The sequence below is a fragment of the Rhinolophus hipposideros genome (genome assembly GCF_964194185.1).
Source record: "Rhinolophus hipposideros genome assembly, chromosome: 12".
Lineage (NCBI taxonomy): Eukaryota > Metazoa > Chordata > Mammalia > Chiroptera > Rhinolophidae > Rhinolophus > Rhinolophus hipposideros.
Genome location: NC_138058.1, coordinates 38863182 through 38885496, shown reverse-complemented (window position 1 = coordinate 38885496; position 22315 = coordinate 38863182). Strand labels below are relative to the sequence as shown.

The 22315-nt window shown below is 33.8% G+C and overlaps 1 protein-coding gene across 3 annotated transcripts in view; it reads right to left on the bottom strand.

Annotated features, from left to right (window-relative positions):
• RTN4 (reticulon 4) overlaps positions 1–22315 on the bottom strand; it is a 69214-nt gene that overhangs the window by 21596 nt on the left and 25303 nt on the right. The window contains exon 1 of one of the 3 annotated variants that reach the window (XM_081069328.1): positions 12318–12599. The exons of the other annotated variants lie outside the window; for them this stretch is intronic. Coding sequence (XP_080925454.1) covers positions 12318–12351 — 34 coding nt within the window. The 5' untranslated portion in view covers positions 12352–12599. Of the gene's footprint in view, positions 1–12317; positions 12600–22315 lie in introns of those variants that run through there. 3 annotated transcript variants of the gene reach the window in all.

Genomic DNA, 22315 nt, shown 5'->3' with positions numbered 1-22315 from the left:
CTCCATCAAAATCCCAGCTGCCTGTTAGCAGAAATTGACAAGCCAATTGTAGAATTCACATGGAAATGCAAGGGATCCAGAATAGCCAAAATAATCTTGAAAAAGAACAAAGTGGAAGAACTGACACTTCCCTTTTTCAAAACTTCCTACAACGCTACAGTAATCAAGACAAATGCAGCAGTAGTTGCACAGAATGGACAGATAGATCAGTGGAATAAATTAAGAGTCTAAAATAAACCCTTATATTTATAGCCAATTGATTTCAACAAGGGTGCAAAGACAATTCAATGGGGAAAAAATAGTTTTTTCAACAAATGGTACCGGGGCAACTGGATAATCCAACTGCAGAAGAATGAAGTTGGACCCTTACTTTACTTATACCATATATAAAAGACCTGAAGAACTTAAACTATAAAACTGTTAGGAGAAAAATAATAGGCACAAATCTTCATGACTTTGGAATAGGTTTCTTGGATATGACACCAAAAACACAAGCAGTAAAAGAAAAAAAAGATACATTCAACCTCAATATTAAAAACTTCTGTGCTTCAATGGACACTATTCAAGAAAGTGAAAAGACAACCTACAGTGGAGAAAATATTTACAAATCAAACATCAGATAGGGCACTTGTATTCAGAATATATATATATGTGTGTGTGTGTGTGTGTGTGTGTATGTGTGTGTGTGTGTACATATATGTAACTGTTACAACTCAAAAATAAAAAGACAAACCAATTAAAAACAGGCAAAGCATCTGAATAGAAATTTCTCCAAAGAGTATATACCAATGACCAATAAACAAGGAAAAAATGTCCAACATCATTAGTCATTAGAGAAGTGCAAACCAAAACCACAATAACTTACCAACTAGGATGGCTAAAATAAAAGACAATAACAAAATGTGGGCAAGAAGTGACGAAGATCGAAACCCTCTTACATTGCAGATGGAAATGTAAAATTCAGCCACTGAGAAAAACAGTTTGGCAATTGTTCAAAAAGTTAAAGAGAGTTACAGTATGACCCAACAATTTCACTTCTAGGAATTTCTACCTGAAAGACAAGAAAACCTATGTCCACACAAAAACTTGTTCACAAATGTTTATAGCAGCATTATTCATAATAACCAAAAAGAAGAAACAACCCAAATGTCCATCAACTGATGAATGGGTAAACAAAATATAGTATACCCACACAATGGAATATTACTGGGCCAGGAAAAAGAATGAAGTACTGATTCATGCATGCTCCAACACGGATGAATCTTGAAAACATTGTGCTAAGTGAAAGAAGCCAGACACAAAAAGTAACACAGCTGTATGATTCTGTGTACATGAAATGTCTAGAATAGGCAATTCTATAGAGACAGAAAGTAGATTAGTGTTTGCCAGGGGCTAAGAGGAGTGAAGATATGAGAAGTGACTACTAATGGGAATGGGGTTTTTTGTGGAGGGTGATGAAAATGTCCTAGAATTAGATAATGGTGATGATTGCACAATTTTTTTAATATACCAAAAATAAAAATAAAAAAATCAATGAATTACACTTAACAAAAAAATAAAAGCAGAAACTAAAAAAAGAAAAAAAATTACTCATTTTAACATCTATTTCTCTGCTAGGTTGTGAACTCCATAAAAGAACATTATGTCTTATCATATACCATATTCCTAGAGCTGAGCACAAAGCCTGAACCAACTAAATTTTCAATAAATATTACTGACTGATTAGAATGAACACATACTTTATGCCAGTTTAAGGCATGCACTAATTCTAATTAACTTATTCAAAAATGCTTCTATGCTTTGGATTTAACATTTGTTTTATTTAAACTATTTTCTGGTATCTACACTTATTAAATAACAAATAGCAATGCTTTCAGGTCATTTATAAAACAGCAAATATTGTTTTATAGGCTTGTGTCTCCTTACTGAACCCCAAAGGAACGATGAGTGAGTGCCTTTCATCTTTATAATCTCATTATCTGCTTAAATAATATTTGCTGTCTGAATAGTGGCCAGATTATTCTTAGGAATAGTAGTAACATTTTAATTAAAGACTATAATATTTTCAAATTAAAATAAAGGACATCTTTAAATAAGAACTGTTGGGTCACTAAAATGCTAATTTTGGATTCCTCTGTAATCACTCTATTAGTTCTGTTTATGAGTGAAGAGTTTAATGGCCTCCTTATTCTTGAGAAACCAAAATTAAGACACAGGGTTTGTACATGGGAAGCTTAACCTTTCATGGTTCCTCAAGTCTCTATACTGCAGAATAAAGCATTAATCACGCAGCGTAACCTACTGTGGCCTCAACTTTACTCTTATGTAAAATGCTTATGTAATATCCTTTTAAAGATCTGAAATTAATTTAACAGTGCCTTTCCTGTTACAACTGTGGGGAGGGTTTATGGATTTATCTTGATTTGTGACATGCCGGCACAGAGCTATAGCATCTTTATCAAACTAAAATTGTAACTTAAAATAATTCAGTACAATATAATCTTTTCTTCAAAATAAAAACCTCTCGCCCAATGAAGAGTAAGAAAAGTTGCCTACATCTGGTAATCATAAACTGTCATCTATCATAGCTAAAAATAGTGCTAGCACGCATACCTTACATGCAGAAGTCATCCAATTACATTTTGCCTTGAATCAAATTCTTACCGAAGCTCTCTTCCTTGAATAATAGCCCAAAGTCAGATTTCAATTTTTAAATCTTTTGTCTAGAGGGAAAAAAAGTTGAACTAACTGGTTCTAAAAAAAAAAAAAAAAAAACACAAAACATTGGGAAAACAACGAATGGCTGGCAGGAAAATACCTATTTCCTAAGCCAAAAAATATTAAGTTCTGTTTAATAAAGTCAGGTGAACAATGAGTAAGGCAGTCAAATAGGAAATAAACAAATAAATATATGAATATTAAAAACTGAGTTGCTATTTTTAACCATGATCTTTATATTAATAATTATGTATTTATTAGTAATCATAATCTTTAAATCAAATTCTTCCCAATTGCCAGGAGAAAAGCGACTAGAATTCAGAGTTGATCATTTAGCACCCCACCGTAAGCTTTTACTTCCACATAGTAAACATTCACTTGGCTAATAAATGACAGGAGATCCAGAAAAAAATCAGTACTGACTGGGAACTGAACTCTTTCTGCAAAGACAGAAGAGCGAGTCCTTTTTCTTCTTTTTATTTACCTTTAATATGACCCTGACTACATCACATAACCTAGTTTCCCCATGTGTAAAATTAGGAAAGTGGTACCCACCTAAAAAGTTAGTTGGAACTGAGATTTCATATATGGAAATGACTGGTGAACGAAACACACTAAATAACGGTAATATCTCAAGAGATAAAGTCAAGTAGGGCAATCATATATTAAATGCAATGCTTGACTAAGTTATTTTTTTAACGGTGAATTCAACTAATTCAGCACTGCTAACTTAATTTCAGTTACCAAGTTTCAGGGTGATGGATACTAACATGGTTATGAAGTGTCTCAAACACCTGGCAAACCAGCCTCTCTCTTGCCCATTTCCTCTTCCTGTAATTAGGAGTTTTTGAAAGATACAGAATTTCAGGTCCTTGTCCCTTTCATCACTAAATCTTTCCTGCCTTATTTCTGACAACATTCCAGTGCACTGGTCAACTTCGACCACCACACATCGAAGGAAAAAACATTTTACGTGAAACTAGCACAAATTCTATACTTGCCTTTTCTATAATAATTAAGTTATCACTGTTCTGAACAAAAAACTGTGCAAGTACTCTGTATACAACATCACTAACCACAACTCTATAAAGTAGTATTTGCATTTTATACACATGGCAACTGAGGCTTAGAAGCATTATTAAATAAATTGTGGAGGTTATAGACTAAAATTCAGGTCTGACCATGAAAGTCTGACTCTTTCCACCACATACTACATTTTGCATTTAAAGGAATGTATCAGTAAGATTTCTATCCTACTTGAGGATGACAAATAGTATTTCAACCTCAACTTAAATAATTGAGAAGACAGAAAGAATTTACTAACACTATGAATGGAGTTATATACACAGACCGATAAATTCCAGTAACATAGATTCAATGATAGGAGTAAGTCATGTTCTGTTTAAATTGCAAATTGTGCTTCCTAGAGGCTAAATTGTCCCTCATTTTGAAAATATTAAATTAAAACTATAACTATATAGATACAGCTATAGCTGGAGATAATATTCAAATAAAACAACAAAAATCAACCACGATGCAAAAATGCAAAAATGCTTCCTAAGAATGTAGAGTTTTGTAAGTTTAATGTTGTGGTGATGTTTGAGAATTACTCCAACAAAGATCCAATAGGCACTTCAAACAAAGTATCTGATCCCCAAAGATTAAGAGAAGCCACTAGTAAGTCAATAAAACCCTTGGACATTTTTTGTAAAGGGACATTATATATGATCCACTGGGAAATTCAAAAATGAAGTAAAAGATGTCATTTTGTGCTACCAAATAATTTTGTGGTAAAAATTACACACTCCAAAAGTCCAAAAACTTGATTCATCCTCTGTTCATTCTAAGAACTTATATACAGCTGTGATTACAAACTAAATTTTGTTAACAGTAAACTAAAATTTATTTTCCTAACTGTTGGTTTAATGTTTCAGGATAAAGTTTTCATCATACCTTTTTCCTTCCATTATTTGGTATAAAATTTGAGTTCACTTTAAGTACTCTTTTTTCCTATATTATCTTCGAATAGAAAATGTATTAATACATTGCAGAAAGGTGAAAACTACCTGTGGTTGCTTGTTGTCTCCTAAGGATAATCCAAATTTCTTGGAGATAGAGAACAGTGAGGTTCAATAACTATCACATTGCCTCATTTATATGTTAATTAAATTCACCAAATTGCTAAATTAGGTCATGTAGTTTTCAATACTTCCCTTAATCCCACTAATTCTATTTCCAGCTTTATTAGATGAGGACAAAAAATATAGCAGAAAATAATTCTAACCTCCCGCTTCCAATTTCAAACCATTAATTTTCCCTTCACATGAGAATTCACATATGTAGCTAATTCCATTTTCTAGGTAAAGCTAAATATCATTTCTCTAAACATGTTATGTATATACATATGCCAAACCAATGATTCTCCCTACCTGCACAAACTTTAGCAATCTTCAGTTGTAAAGGATGTCAAAATAAGGACTTTCCCTATAAAAAGTCTGTATTTCTGATAATTTTGGTAAGCATGTATTCATTGTAAATTACTAGAATCGATCAAGACGTAAATAAATAGAAACCTAAAATTAGAGTATACATTGGTTCAATATGTAATTTGCTATTGTTTAAATTTTACTGCTTGTTAGCACCCAAGCATTATAAAAAATAAGCACCAAACCTTAAAAATAGGAAATCACTGCTGAAAATCCCATTTTCTACAAATAAAACCTAAATATTAATAGAAAACACAGTTCTGTAACTCCAGAAACTTGAAAAAATAAACTGGAATGGGGAAAAAAAACTCAAAGCAAATTACTAATACAAAAAAAGGGAATAAACTTCATTAGTGAAACTAGTTATATTTATACTTCTATAACCTTATACACCTATTATATACACTCAATATAAATGCTTACTGAATAAATGGCTAACAACACGGATAGAGAAATGAGGGAAAGTACTCACAACATTGATCAGAATAATCTATTTTCAATTATTTTGGATTTAGGTGGAAAAAATAAATAAATGAGTGTATATGACAAAGAACAACTACAATTCCTCACATTCTTAAGGAAAATCAGAATTTTAGCAAATCTGTAGTCTGAGAGTAGAAAACCTAAATCTATCTCAATGCCCAAGAATAGACTTTCAATAATATCATTAATATTTGATAGTTTTTAAATCTTTGAGTTGTTTTGAATTCCTTAAGTAAATGCTATATAGAATAAATATAAGATAATGGTGAAAAGAGTAGTTGAGAGAAAGGAGTATGTTAGTGTTTATCAATACCTTACGTAAACGCCGAAGAGGTGATTGGATTAAAATTTTGAGAGCCATGAAGCATATTTAAATAAATGTATTTATACATTTTATACACACCCTTCCTCCCTACAGAAACACACACCCAGTAACATAAATCAAAATTTGGTCTCAGAATACTGCTCCAAAGGTGCAAACAGAAGGACTGGCTAAATTGAATTTAATAACTTTCTTTAGCCTGAATTCTAGCAAGAGATGGGATCAACTGAATAGATAAAAAGGTAATTTAGGGGATACCTACAAGACCAGAATAAGAATTCTAGTCACTGCTTACTTTTCCTATATTCAAGCTATACAACAATCCCTAAAGACGAAGAGAAATTAAACTCCTGGCTCACAGAGTTCCCACCAAATATAACCTTTTGGCAACACTAAACATGTAACACCACCTTTCTTTCATGGCTAGTGTGATAGACCGCTGCCTCTTTTGTTGCAGTGTGAGGACCATACAAAAGAAATATATACCATGTTCAATAAGATGCCACAGTTAGACTATAAATGAATAAAATATCAAAATATGGGTCATTTCAGCTTTTATATTTTTCAATCTTCGGTTGTTCAAGGCCAGCTATGTGATCCTCAACAAATAATCTCTTTAGTTTTCTTGGTTTGTTTACCTTTAAAATTAGAAAGTCGGAAATAAAAATCACTAATAAAATGACTGGTCGGCAGGTATAATTTAAAAATCCTGGATTTATAAAAGTTGCTTAAGTTACTCAATTTTTCCTTTAGAAGGATTAAGGGAGGGAATCTCTTCTCTTATTTCTCCCACTTGGAAAAAAACATGTTAAAAAATTTCCAAGAACGTATGTATAGGGTTCAAGGCCAGGAGTAAATCTGGCTTAATTAACATCAAAGCTTTCAGCCTCTTACTTGATTGAGAAGCTGTGCAGAGTCAAAGAGGAGACCCAGTGCTGAAGCCACCACTGTTTTCTGACTTCAAGAAATTTATGGGCTGGAAAAACAGCCAAGATATACATATAAATAACTGTAATAGAAGGCACCAATAAAAACCGAGATGGCAGTTCTGAGGAACATTGGATCACCTCCACCTGAGAGGATTAGTGAAGACCTCAGAGTGCACTGGATCTTTGATAAGTGCAACTGGGCAAAATGAAACAAGGCAAAGGGGCATTCTAGACAGAAAAACACAAGTAAATGCAAAAAAAAAACACAAAACAGGCATGTTTAAGGAACATGTCTTTCAATGTGGCAAGAGACAAAGTAAGAGAGATGGGATTATAAAGGTTGGGGCTAAGCCATGGATGCCTTTTAGAAGTCCAGAATAGACAGTATAAACTCTATTTGAAAAGTAAAGAAAAAACCCGTAAGTGTTGTGGTTGGAGCCACACAGTAAATTTAGTGGAAAAACCAGTCAGGAGTCCTAGTGAGGAGTTAGGAGTAAACAGACTTGGGTAAATAAAGAAAACCAAGAGGATATTTCCACCATTGCTCCCATGACTTACCTACCCATAAAGGACAGTAAACCATACGGAGGAAGAAACATTTGCAAACTTACTCTTTTTAAATATAAACCTGGTTCTCATCAACTAATTTACTTAAAAATGACAAAATCGCTATCTCAGAAAGAGTTAAAACCATTAGAAATGCGTATGTAATATTTAATCTTGGCCAAGATTTCAGGACAGACACTCCTGTACTGTAGATTGCTCAAGATAATTTGTACAGTCTTCCTGGAGGGCAGTTTTGCAACATGAACAAAAGCAACAAAAGCCTATATACTACCACCCAGCAATTTGTTTACAAATAATCATGGACAAAAACCAAAGGTTTCTATTCCATTGTATTTATTTTAGCATTGTTTATACTTGCAAAAACTTTAGGAATAACTTGAATGTTTAGCTATACAGAATTAACAGTACATACTTAGAATACTATAGCCATTAAAACAAAATGGAATATATTTTTTAAATGGAAGGTATTTCCCCATTTAATGGGAGAAAAATTATTACAGAACATAATGTACTATATTTACCCCCCAACACATACGCACTATTAAAAATATACATCCAAACCACTCTGTAAGAAGTGATGAATGCCTAAACATTGGATTTCAACTAAGTTTACGATTGAAAGCAAGGGCCTTCCTCCAATCAACAGATCTCTCCATTGGTTAATGACAAAGTTCCCTTCTCAGACATTTTTTTGGCATTCCCAGGGGTTAAGAAAAGCATTTATTTCAAGCAGCAAGACCTTTGCTCCCCTCTACCTGAATGTCAGTGTGTACGTACACCTATACCCACATACTCATTAACCTTAAGCTTTCAAAGAAATGGAAAGTGGCTTATCAAAAGTAAAGATCAGGGAGCCCTAGGAGAAGCTCTGCAAGGAAGTATGCTCCAGGAATTGTCCAAAGCCAGTTTGTCTTAAGGCATAGTTAAATTGGACTCTAGTGCTAGAAACATTTCTGTCCCTATCCTACAGAAATTTCTCTCAAAGGTCACCTGCCAAATCCAAGCATGGTAACTGCCAAATCCAAAAAGCACTAATAATAATGGATAGTTACATGCATTCCAAAAATTCAACAGGGTTCACAACCATTTCTCAATCTTCATATTAAACAGCTTCCCTGTAGTATTCAACCACTCATTTCTCCTTGAAAATTCTCTCCCCCCTTAGTATCAGTGAAAACTATAACAACCTGCTTCTTTTACTGCTCTGACTATAACTCCGTCTTTCCTGGTGCTGTGTGTCCCCACAATGTAGGTTTTATGCTTTTCTTCCTTAATCTCGAGTTTTTTATGAAAGCACAGTAGTCCGGCCTCGTCCGTGGTTTCGCTTTCCATGGTTTCAGTGACCTGCAACCAACTGCAGTGCTGGGCCAGAACACACTGGGCCTACAGGAAGACTTCAGCAAGGGACCCCCAGAACAAGTGGCCACATTCTCATGACTTTTACTACTACAGAGCGTTACAATTGTTCTACTTTATCACTAGCTATCATTAATCTCTTACAGTGCCTAGTTTGTAAATTAATCATAGGTGTGTATAGGAAAAGACATAGTACTATCTAGGGTTGGGGCGTGTCTAAAGTTTTAGGCATCCACGGGTAAGCGGGGACTACTGTGCTGACACAGTACTCATCTTTCTCACTTTGCATTCAATTCCCAATTCTTTATCATCAAACCTGTCATTTCTCTGAGCTGCAGAGATGTTCCATCATCTTTTCGAATTTGAAGTTTCTAAACCCGAACTTGGCATCATTTCTATGCACTTTAGCTCTAGTTCTACGACAACTAAAGCACTACCACTGCAATGCCAGCGCTTCCCTGACTGCAATTTCATGTCCTCGGACTCCCTCCTTTACCCTAGTGCCACAAATCTATGTCAAATGTCAAGTCTTCCTTCCTTGAGTTTCTCAAATCTGTCACTTCCTTTTCACTCCCGTTTCAGACCAAGTTCAGGCACTATTTGCTTTAAGTCTGGGCACATACAGTCACCCTAACTGTTCTGTCTCTAAGATCTCCAATTTATATTATATAGCACCCCAAAGCAGTCTTTCAAACCTGCTATCATTCTATCACTCCCTACTTTAAAACTTCCAAAGGCTCTTTATTTCCTTTATGATAAAATCCAAAACGCAATGTCATCTGCAATCTGGCCCAGGGTATCTTTATAAAACCAGAGAACATCAAACCGCGAACTCTAGAAATCATGCGAATGAGGAAACTAAAGACCAGAAAGGGTAAGTGTCTTACTCTAGCCAAAATCGAAACATACCAGACCAGAAATTTTAAAACCTTGATTGATATTTCCTAAATTTGCCTGATTATACCGGGAATTACACCAGGACGCTTAATATACAGATTGCCAGGCTCTTTCCCTGTAAATTCTGATTTCAGAGGTCTGAGTAGGATCACAGGAACCTGAATTTTTAAGAAGCACTTAGATGATTCTTATCTTCAGGGAAGTTTGAAGAAACTTGACCTAGATCTCGTAAATCTTTATTTTTTGACCATACCTATCTTTCAACTGCTTCCTATAAATATTCTGTTCTATCCAGAAAGCTCTACTTAGTGTCTATTACACCTTGTTTAGTGGTTACATCACTCTTCCACCCCACATAAACCCCCAAACCTACCCATTCCTTATTTTAAGCTCTTCAAAATCTTTTGACTGTCTTAATCAATACTTTCCATATAACCCCAATAATCAAGTACTATGTTGACTTCATCTGTTATAAAAGTATCCTGTTAAGAACAAAAGAAAATCCAGGATGAAAAAATATGTAATAGAATACAAATTATTAATATTGGTCTTACCCTGAAAGATAAAGTCTTAAATACTAGTTAATTGGTAAAAAAAAACAAAAACACAAAACCTTTTTTAAATATTGAAATGAGAGTATTTCTTACTTCTGTTATACCAGTAAATGACTGAATGTGTTTCAAACATGGCACTTAGGGTGCAGGGAGAGTAGAAAAAAAACATGGGCCTAAATGTATTTTTAAAACTATACCTAGAGCCTAGATTAGATTCTTTCCTCTATTGTCACACAATTTTCATTTTCAAAATGAGGAAAAACTCATTCCATGTCAGCTTCAGCTTCTCAATGATTTCCATTTAAGTTGTAACCTATAATCTACAACATTAAAATTAGTTGCTGATAAAGAAAATACTAAAGTGTAACTTCAGTGAATCAGAAAAATAGGTAAAATTAGTCTTACCAAGTAAAAAAAAGCCAAAGACAATCACTAAAAGACATTAGGCCATTACACTTACATACAGTAAGGTCCCCAAAGACATTCGAAAGTCTGATTTTATATTTAGTGCCTGAAAAGAAAACAAATCTCTAACATAATATGGACTATACTGGATCTTAATTTCTCTTGTCTCAAAATACACCTTCATTAGTTCAGCAAATAAAGAACCTACCATGTTATTCAATGGTTCACGATTTAAATTATTAACACAGAGCCTTAATAGTTGCAAAGTAGGCCCAGATGCGACCTTTCACCTATTTTTAAAGCCTGTATTTATTATATTATCACTACTATCATTTTTACTTATCAAAAACTAGTTTATCAATTCAATTCACCTTTCACTTTGTAATGCTAAAGGTCAGAAGGATAAATAAATCAAAATCCTTCCCTTTATTAAATTCTCAGGTAAAGAAACCATAAAGGTAAAATTCCAAAGTTGTATTGTTTTCTATTCTTTAAGTTATAAATACAAAATCTTTCCAATGTCTCGATATGAACTCAATTTTAAACTCACTTTCCCCCCAATTTCTTTATTGAACAAATTTTAAAAAAGATGTTATGTAGAGTTATGTAGTTAACTCTCCATATTGCTTTTAGAAACATTATTACCAATGCTACCAATTCTTCTGTAGAAGGAAAAAAAAATTTTTAATTATAAAACCTGAATGTGGCCAGAAAAAAAGATGGCTTATATGAAATGTCTACTTGGATTACTTAAGAATCGCTCTAATAATTTTTAAGACAATTTATTATAAGTGGTCAGATATAACAGCCTACCTACCTCTTTCTATTTTTTTTAAATGGCACATTTAACCATCTACATGATACTTTTAAAATATTTATTACAGTCAACATTTTACCACTTAGGGGCTTAAATTCTTACACAATGATCCACTGAGATGTGAAAAGATCTGGGCTTTCAAGGGGGAGGAAAGGGGATCAAGATCAGTGATTGGTTATTATAAGGACAAAGGTTAGTGACTTAAATATAGACATGTTTTACCAACAGCTGTGTATACATTTTAATGATTTCAAAATATACAAAAATGTAATCTAATTAAAAGGGGACTGGTAATAACTTTAAAGGTTAAGTAAGATCTCCAAAGAAGAAAACAGGCTTATTGCAAACGCAGTATCTTGCTACCTACAAACCTTTGGATAGAATTTCAACTACACCAAGGCAGCTTTTTAAAAAAACAGTCACAGAAAATACGTCATTATGGAACACAAAGACAGCTATGTCAATTTATCAAACCAAAGTGACCAACAAATGAAATACGTTAAAGCTATACAGTTAATAATGTGCAAGATTTAAAAATATAACCTAATCAATGGTAGGTTTGCAAAGACTAAACTGAATGCCAGTGAAACAGAACAGCATGACATTTTCTCATATACAACCACATGTAAAAACACATTTGAAATAGCTGTTTTAATCTTTACTCCTAAACCATTCACAGGTTTCATTTTCAATCCAAAATATACCTAAATTGAAAAACATATTCATAAAAATATATTACTGGTCACATAAATAAATTGAACAGAAGGTAAAAAATAGATATACCCTTGTCCTTCCAAGTTTTCTTCTGACCGTCCATCTCTTGTCACAATCTGCCCTCCGGATGCAATTATCAATTATGCATACCAACAGAAACGCTGTAACTGCAAAAATCTACCCCCCCGAGACATGAAATCTCCGTTTCCAAGCGAAGTCTGCAGTCTCCTCTGCTGCACAACTGCAGCAGGACTGAGGTCACCTGACGTCTTCTGGGTGTGGAGCAGTCTGACGCAGTGCAATCTGTAACTAGGCTACTAATACTCAGGCACTACTGCCTCCCTTCTATCTGTTTATTGTCCCAGTCTTTTGCTTGTTGTCCATACCAAATGGAGCTACTTTTGCAGGGGGAAAGACAGGCTACCAAAAGGAAGAAAAGAGGGGTGTTCTCTCTTTAACCACTGAATTAACCACTGAAATGCACTTAAAGTCATGTGTGGTCTGAGGGTTTTTTGTTTTTTTATTTTTGATAGATGGGTGAATTAGGCTGCTGGTTTTGGGTTTTATTTAAAACTCTAAAATCAGTGGTTACCTGATAAGATAAAAATAGACTGATCCAAAGAAGAGTAATAGCTTAAATTTTAAGCCTGGGAAATCCTGAGTCTCTTCTTACTTTCTCCAAAGTTTTTAAATACTTAAAGCATTCAGCACTTTGCGCCCTTATGAGGGTAAAAGCAGAGAATCACAAAGTCAAATTATTAATGTTTATTGAATATATGCTACTTCAACAGGAAAGTTTTTATTGTCTCATTTTTCTATTGCAATGTTATTTTTCCTTCTTTCACTGTTACAGAAAATCAGACTTACAAATATACACTTATTCTTAATCATCACCTGCTCTAATTCAATCTTTCAATAAATATCTATTAGACACCACTGCAGGTACTATTAATAGACTCTTGGCTTGAGGAGAGATACCCATGTGCTAATTATATCATTTGCCTTGGGAAAACGCTATCAAGACCAAACTAAAATTTAACTGATAAATACAAAAACAAATCTATGTACAGAATTTGAGGGTTTTTTGTTCTACATCATAAAACTGGCATTAATGCCAGTGCAGTGTTTGTATTATGTCTTTACCAATGTTCCACAACTGGTTTAATTGATGCTACCCTTTGACTAAGCAGAAAAGGCAATATATAATGACACACCACCTAAGATATTTTAAAATGCGTGATATGACAAGTATGATAAGATAGATAGCCTATGTACAACAGTACATGCTTCTTAAGACTATACAACTATATTGAAATAGGTATAGTATTTTCTAGAATTTGCTGTAGAACTGTGTGGGCTACAAAACCCTTAAAAAATCCTGAATATCAGAAGTGGCCTGAATATCAATGACTCAGTTCTTTTCCTACTTGCCTCTGTAATTCCAAACATAAATAAAGCAAATTTTTAGAGTCTAGTATTCTCAGCTCAAGTTAATATTTAACTTTCAACTTGATTCACTGGACCCTTGCATAACACGATATTTGAGAACGCTGTCACCGAGTCACATCATAGTTGAAAATCTTTGGCCTCTCCATGCAACAGTCTGAAATTCCAAACTATTCAATAAGTACAAAATATTTCAAAAATAGTATTTCCTAATAATGAATCCCTTGAAACTGAAGGCTAATAAATACTTTAGCATAAGAATAAAGCATTCAAACACAGCACCCAAACACTGTTTTCATGTCAGAGATTACTATACTAACAGGAGAGGAAAAAAAAAAGATTTCTTGAGATATGGGTATTCACCACTTACACTATTCACATCTTCTGGTACTTAACTTGGTTCAACAATTAAAAAAAAAAAAAGATAGTCTGAGAGTACAAGAATGTGTAAGAATATACATTAATCTAAACATTGAATACACTTAATAGCTCCACTGAAAGACGAAAAAGTCAAAATAGGAGCCCTAGAAGTTCGACCTTTAATAGCGCTAATCCTTTAATTTTTATGACTTTTGCAATTTAGGTTACAGCTCATATAAATTATATGACATTTTGCTCATTTCTTTCTTAGGAAAGTTTTAAAACTAAAGTTTGGTAAGCTAAATCAAAAGGTGCTTAAATTTGAAAATTTGATAAAATAAATTTGTTAAAAATATAAAGTCACATGGGCTATGCTTATTGTGGGGATCAAACGAGTTAGTGTATACAAAAGGCTTGGGACAGTGTCTACCAAAAAGCAGGCCCTATGTGAGTGCTATTTATTATTATATTTACTATCATGTTAAAAATAACAAACTACAAGGGGACAAGGCCCTTAAACACATCTAAGAGAGGACATATAATAGGGAATATAGTCAATGGCATAGTAACAGCTATATACGAAGTCGGAGGGGTAATACATTGAGGGGGTGTTATCACTTTGTGAGGGGTGTAAATCTCTATTACATTGCTTTGTATACCTGAAACTAATAAAAAATAATAATAACTCACATATATTAAGCCATTCAATGCTAGGCAATGACCCAATACCTTTCTAAACAGAAGTGCCCCCCACACAGACATTATTGTGCTTTGCTATATAGTTCTATTATTCTCTAGCTGAGAAAAAATTTACCGTATTTTGCCGTGTATAATGCACTCCTGTGTATAATGCACACTCACGTTTTTGGTCCTAACTTTCAGGGAAAAAAAATCTTTTAATTTTTTAACTCAAATTTTTATTTGTTTACAGTTAGGCACTTGTTTTTTGCATTATAAAGGAATCTTAGCATTTATTTAACATATTATAGTACAAGAAATTTTATATAATAATTACAAATCACAAAAACAGATACAAGGTACAAGAAATTTTATGTACCAGTAACAAATTTACGATAATTACACATCATAGAAGGCCAAGAACTCTTGTTACAAGTTCGTTGTAAGTGCAACAAAACCTATTATCCTATTCCAGGGTATTTATTTTCCATACAGATATCGTTATTGATTTCTAGAGTTTCACTTTTTAACTCATCAGCATAAATGAAATAATTAAAAACATTTATACAGACACGGAATTAGTACTACCCATGTATAATGCACATCCTTATTTTTCCCTCACAAATTTGGGCAAAAAAGTGCTGAGTATACAAGGCAAAATATGGTATATATGGGACAGTATATAGGTCCTATTCCACATTAAATCCCAACTTTACAGGTAAATAAATACCTATTACAAACTTAGCATTTGTTTTCTTTCAAATATTTAACATTTTGCTTAAAAAATGGAAAGTTCTTACAATGACAATTTTCAAATACAGCAGGAGATACACCCCAACCTGCAAACAGCATTTTGATTATTTAGGAAAGGAACCTATTTCCCCTTAAAAGGAAAGGCTTCCAAAGGAGGAGGAGACAATACAAGATTCCTTTATTTATAATGCAATCAAATAAACGTGCTGTCTAAATTCTAAGCCCTACCGTATACTGTTGGGAAAGGGGAGGCGAGGGGGAGATACTGTCCTTTTCCTAAACTGAAAATGAGCCTTACACAGAACTTTTGAAATAAGCTCAAAGTTCATGTTTGGTAACTTTCCACTCTTCAGTGTCCATATCCCAAGTACTGCCCCCCGAAGCATGACAAAACCCAATGACGAAAACCTCCTCAAACATACCCCTAACTCCTTTCCAAAGGGTTCCATGCTCTAAAATTACCTACACTCTCTCTGTTCCTCTTCTCCTCATATCTCAAATCAAAACTCTCATATTCTTAGTGCACTTACCTCATTAGTAGGAAAATTATGTGATTAAATCAATTCCTAAAAATAAAAAAACTCCTTTCTCTATAACCCTATCATGAAGTGTGCGTGTGTATGAGTGTGTGTGTGTGTGTGTGTGTGTGTGTGTTTGGTTTGTATCTCAGTGGAACGATTTCAGACTATTTTGGAATAGGCAGCAAATATGTAAACTCTAAGACTGCCCCAACCAGCTATCCAAAGGTCTTTCTTCTTTTCCATTTCTTTCTTTCCTTTCCTTCTGAATCCCAGAAAAATTCAACTTTTTGTTTTGCTTGTTTTCTTCACAATGTTTAGGGATAAAGAGAAATGAGGTAGGAAAGAGGCAGTCATTTGGATTGAAAGTACTACACTCTAAGATGGGGATTGGTCGTATAGCTAAAATAATTATTTCTACTTTCTGGCAATAGAGAACAATGTTCTTTTTTTAAATAAGCAATTACAGCTATACAGTAGTTTTAAACTAACTTCAAAATTTAATTATTCTGAGCTATACAAAAGTACGAAACTAAACATACGTTTCATTACTGAAAGGTATTAAACAATGCTGTTTAATACCATATGCTGTAATATAATGCCCTCTATGGACTAAATTAAAGCACTTCAACATTAACTACTGAATTGAACCTCAAGACATGGAGAAATACTTTAAGTCTAGAAAATGAATGACAATACAAGTTACAACGGCAAAAAATACCGAGCATTTTGTAGTCTATAAAAAATTTCATATAAACTTCTCAAAATGAATACTAAACTCCATAAAGAAATGGAAAGTGTTCAATGAAAACTATATAAATGCTGACTTCATATAATCTAAAATAAATACACAGCTATTCCAAAAGATCCAAAGCATTATAAATTTGAAATTAAAAAATTAATGGTCATTAGGCTCTGAACAAATCTTTTAAAACTTTTCCTTAAAGTGCACAGGTTTGAGGCAATCTTTAAGGTTATTTCACAATGTTTTTAATAGCAATGATTCAAACATTTGTTTGACTCAGTACCATGCATCAAACTTCAAAATTCTTTTATAAACTCATTTTTAAAGTCATTTTTAGTGGGAAGCAAAGACCCACAGCTCACTAAATTTATCTTCCCAACTGAATATATTCCAAACGGTCAATTAGAGAGCATTCAATAGACCTCATTTCCTATCTACTACACTAGATGGCACCAATACCCACATTACAGCTGATGGTCCAACCCAGGGAATGCAATCTAACAAAAACTGTGTTCTCATTCGGTGTTCCCTCAGATTGTTGCCTGGTATTATAGAACTAGGTCAGAGTATGATAGGAATAGGAAACCACCACCACCGCCAATCAAAAGGACATGTGGGATAAAATGATCTATGACCAGAATTCAAAATCAATTTTAAATAGATCAGAATTAAATATAAAAATGAAACTATAAATAAGTAAATAGTACAATTAGACGTTCCTATGTGAAAATTTAAAATGTCCACTGAAATATAAAGTAAAATAAAAATTATTTGGAAAATAATAACATGTAACATGTTATTACATGTTACCATAACATGTAATAACATGTAACTCTTGTCTGTAACATGACAAGAGTTTGTACCCTTTGCATATAAAGAGCTCTCAAAATCAGAAAGAGATGAACATCGAAATTTAAAACTGGGCAAAGGGTATGAACAGGCAATTCACAAAAGAAATACAAATAGCCAATAAATATATGAAACATGTTCACCTTCACTAATAATCAAAGATCAAAACAGCAAGATACCACTTTAACCTATCAAACTTATAAAGGGTCTTCTTTTTTTTTTTAATGACACTTATACAAAGTCTGGAACGGGAGCACTAGGTGGCTAGCTGAGACAGAAGACTTACTGTCATTGTACTTTTTAAATTTTATATAATGTGAAAGTATCATCTACCCCAAAAATCAATATCTGTTGTTGGGGACAATAGAGAAATGGGTGTTTTCTTACTCTGAGGGGTTAAAAAATAGTACAACTTTTCTGATAGTCAATTTTTTGTCAAAACTTTTAAAAATGCTCATTTATACCCATGTGCCTAGGGTTTTATTTCTAGTAATTTATGGAAAAGAATTCAGATGGATGGATGGATGGATGGATGGATGGATGGATGGATGGATGGATATAAACATATTTAAATGTAAACAGATTAAGAGAATTATTTATAAATAATGAAGTTGAGAAAAATCTAAGGGTCCAAGAATAGTAAACTGACTGGTTAAATTATAATACATCCAAGGAACACAAGCATTAAAACATCATGCAGAAGAATAAAGACATGGAAATGTTGGCATTATAACTAATTTTTTAAAAAGCTATAAACAAGATGTAAAGTATATCCCAATTTGCTAAGGCTTATTTTTCACTGCATTCATAAAGTATCCATGTGCCCAGAAAATAGACTAGAAGAATATATTCTAAAATGACCATTATGTCTGGGCAATACAATTACAAATTTTTTTCATCCCAATGCCTTTTCTATTTCTCAGACTTGTACAATGAGCATATTTACTTCAGATTGCTTCAGGTACTGTTGCCTCGACTTCACTGATAGTTAGCAGATCCTGGAGAGAAATTCTGACTACTAAAATTACTGAAGTTCACATAGATGAAGACATTTGCCCAAGGTCATACAGCTAGTAAGTGATAAAGCTGGGATAAGAACTCAGGTCTATAAAATGCCCAAGATAAAGTATTTTCAACCACATTGTATTTAGCGGTATCTATCTTTTTATGGTACACATTTCATATTTATTTTCAATCTGTATTAAGCCCACAGTAAATACTAAATAAATCTCCACTAATTTGACAATGTTGCACTTAAGTATAATGGATTCCTTTATTAGCAGCAGTTTCTAATTTAACTACACTGTACATTTACTAACAGCCTTCCAGTTCAAGGTACTTCCACTCAATTTATTAACCATTTTAATTTTTCTGAATAAATTTCTTACTTTTATCAGATTAACTGCTCACTGTCATAATCAAAGCCCAACTGATAATTATTAAAGTGCCCTAAATATGCTCACTAAAAATATTTTAACCAAAATACTAAACCTTAATACCTATGATGCTTTAGTAAGAAAGTTCAAAGGCTATATAGTAAATTTCTAAAATTAACATAAGAAAAATGTTTTAAGTCATAAACATCATCAAAAGAAAGCTCTTATTCATGAACACATTTAAAAAGTACATATAAATTTGCCAAGGATAATTTTTAAGTCTTTGCCTAGATAACAGGCCCCTTTTGAGTTCTTTATTATGGCAATACGACTTAGTTATTCCTAGACACTAGATAATCAACTTGTAGTTGGTTTACACTTCATTCAGCGATAGTTCCAACAGGTCAGCAAAACACAATCTATATCCTGATTATGAACTGAAAGTATCCTGTGCATTAGTGGCAAACCAAACAATCAACAAGCATATGAAGCAATCGCTGTCAGTAAGTCAAGACCTCTGTGGTTCGGATGGGAGACATTGGCACCTTTCTTTACCGGTGAACCACCAACAACAAAGCAGTTGTCCACCACAACAGGGTATTCAGTCCCTACGTGGAAGCAGATTCCCCTCAATCTGATATCCCCGCATGTGGAAGGCCACGTGAGAAAATGTACATCGTAACCAGCTCTCTTGACTTTTAAAAAAGTGGGTTGCATTGGTTAATGCTCTCAACACAACAGGTGTGTAATGAAAGCAGCAGCTCTTTGGTTATTTGCTAAATTTACGACAATCACCACTCATTCCAAAATGCAAAAACTACTGAGAAGGGGACAAAACCTATGCTGGAATCCCAGTTCTTCACCTGTTGAAAAAAAGATCTTCCTTGTGGAATTGTATAAGAATTAATACAAATAAGAAAATTAGCCCAATGTTTGGAACACTGTAGGAGCTCAGAAGTATTATGCTTACTATATAATTTGCTATGTAAACTTGAGAAAGCTATTTAATTTCCTTAGACTTAAATTTTGTCATCCATAAAATGGTTCCTTCTTTCTTTCAGATTACGGTGAAGTCTAAATGAGATGAACATGTGAAAGTGTTTGTGCTTAGATTTCCCATAAATGGCAGTCTCCCTTTTTCAGGTAAAATGAGAATTCAGCTTCTTTGCTCAGACTTTCAAAATTCTTAATTTAAAAACCTCCTAAGCAGAGAGAATGAAAACCTGAAATTGAAAGCAAACTGAAAAAAATTAATCTAACTGTATTTCATCTGTATATTATAAGCACACTAAAGGTGGGGAAAGGGAGCAGAAACAGTGGGGGGGGGGGGAACTAACCCAAGTAACTTATATTTGACTATATACGTTCAATCTTGGATAGGGCTGGGAGAGGAAGATTTGCAAAATGATCCTGAATTCTTTTATTATGGTTTTTATAATATTAGAGAGCATTCTAAAACATTTTAGATGTATTAAAGGGTTAAACAGATGAGTAAATGTACTGGGTGGTGTTAGGAGCCAGGGTTCCCGAGGGTTCCCTCTCACTGTAAAAGGAACATCCAAACATGAAATGAAGGAAGAAGGAAACCTCTGGGAATGGACTGGAATTGGAGGTATCTGTGTAAACCCATGATTTCCTAAGTAAGTGTATGTACTTATGTTTATTTGTATGTATGTATGTACGTATATAAGCATTTCTTAGCTCTGTCCACTGAAAGGGCTAAAATGGAAAGACCTACAGTAGCAATCCCACAATTAGATCCAACTCTTGCTCTCTAATATCATCCCCCAATAACAGAAATCAGGGATGCTTGAAGAAATGGTTGATTCCAGAGCTGGAAGCAGAATAGGCATAAGATGAGCCTATAACATTTTGTTATGCTAGAAAGTAAGAAGTGCTTCCCTCTTCACCTCCGAAAAGGAATGGCTACATGTCCCTCCAAATTTGGGACAATTTACAACCAAAATAATTAAGTACAGTAATGAATTATAAACCATTGGGGGAAAACAGGAATCTGTGGTTCCATACTGATAATTAACTAATTCATAGAATAGGAGGGCTCTTGCTAACAGTAAATGCCAAGGATTGATTGATAAATGTAGGAGTTTTAGAACTGAAAAATCATCATTTTGACACCTTAATGGTAAGGAATGAATCAAGTAAGAATCATCAATGGATACTAAATCTAGGGAAGGAATTTTAACGGGGAGCAAGGTATTTGCATGGTTTTGAACTGTCACCCCTCAGACTGCTTACTAGTTGTAAAAGAGAAAGAAGACGGCAGTTCAATAAGGAAATCAGGGACCACCTTGACTAGGTGGTCAAAATTAACCTCTCATCACTGAGGGACCGATGGATAATGGGTACCTCCAGATATCATACTGTGAGAGGGTCACTGCACGTCATCTTCATTTGGCCTTGTACCATAACCTCAATCTAATCACTAAGAAGTATCAGACCAATGCAAAATAGGAATGTTCTATTAAAAAGGGAGAGGGGGAAGGGCCTGTGTTCTTCAAACATGTTAATGTCATAAGAGATAAACACAGGAATTGTTCGAGATGAAAGGATGCAAAAGCAACATGACCACTAAATGCAAAAGCTGGCCCTAGACTGGATCTTGCAGCAAGGGACACCATCAAGGTTAGGCCAACTAACACAACTGGAGTACGAATGGTAGATTAGAAAAAGGTATTGTATCAATGTAAATTTACGAAGTTATGTAAGAGAATATTCCCTTTTGAAATATTTAGAAGTAAAACAGAATGTATATAACTTACTCTCAAATGGTTCAGGAAAAACAAGGATGTATTTATGTATTCATATCTAGTTATCTATAGAAAGGACCACAGATGATAAAGCAAATGGGGAAAATGTTAAAAGGCATATTTAGATGTAGAGTGTAAGACATTCTTTGTACTATTTTTATTTCGCAATTTAATTTTGGGAAGAAAGATTGGTTTTGTAAAAGGGAAACGAGCAAGATATTAGGATACAGAATGTGATCCCTTGATATTTTTTTATGGTAAATTTTATCCAAAAATATCAATATCCATTTATCTATTATCAAGTGAAAGCTGCATGAGGGCAAGACTTTGTCTTAGCCTTCATCTTTTGTTTACCGTTGGTCTTCATCCACACTATCATCCCCATGCTGTTCTGGGCTTCTCAGACTGTTCTTTTTACTGTTTTCTCCGAAACCATTTTAATGTGCTGTTGAAATCTCCACTGCACTGTGAACCATCTCCCCATTTCCACTCCACTCAACTTTTGCCCGTGCCTCATGGCCAAATCCTGGCCACTATAATCAACCTGGAATTCTAAATTCAACATCTACCACAC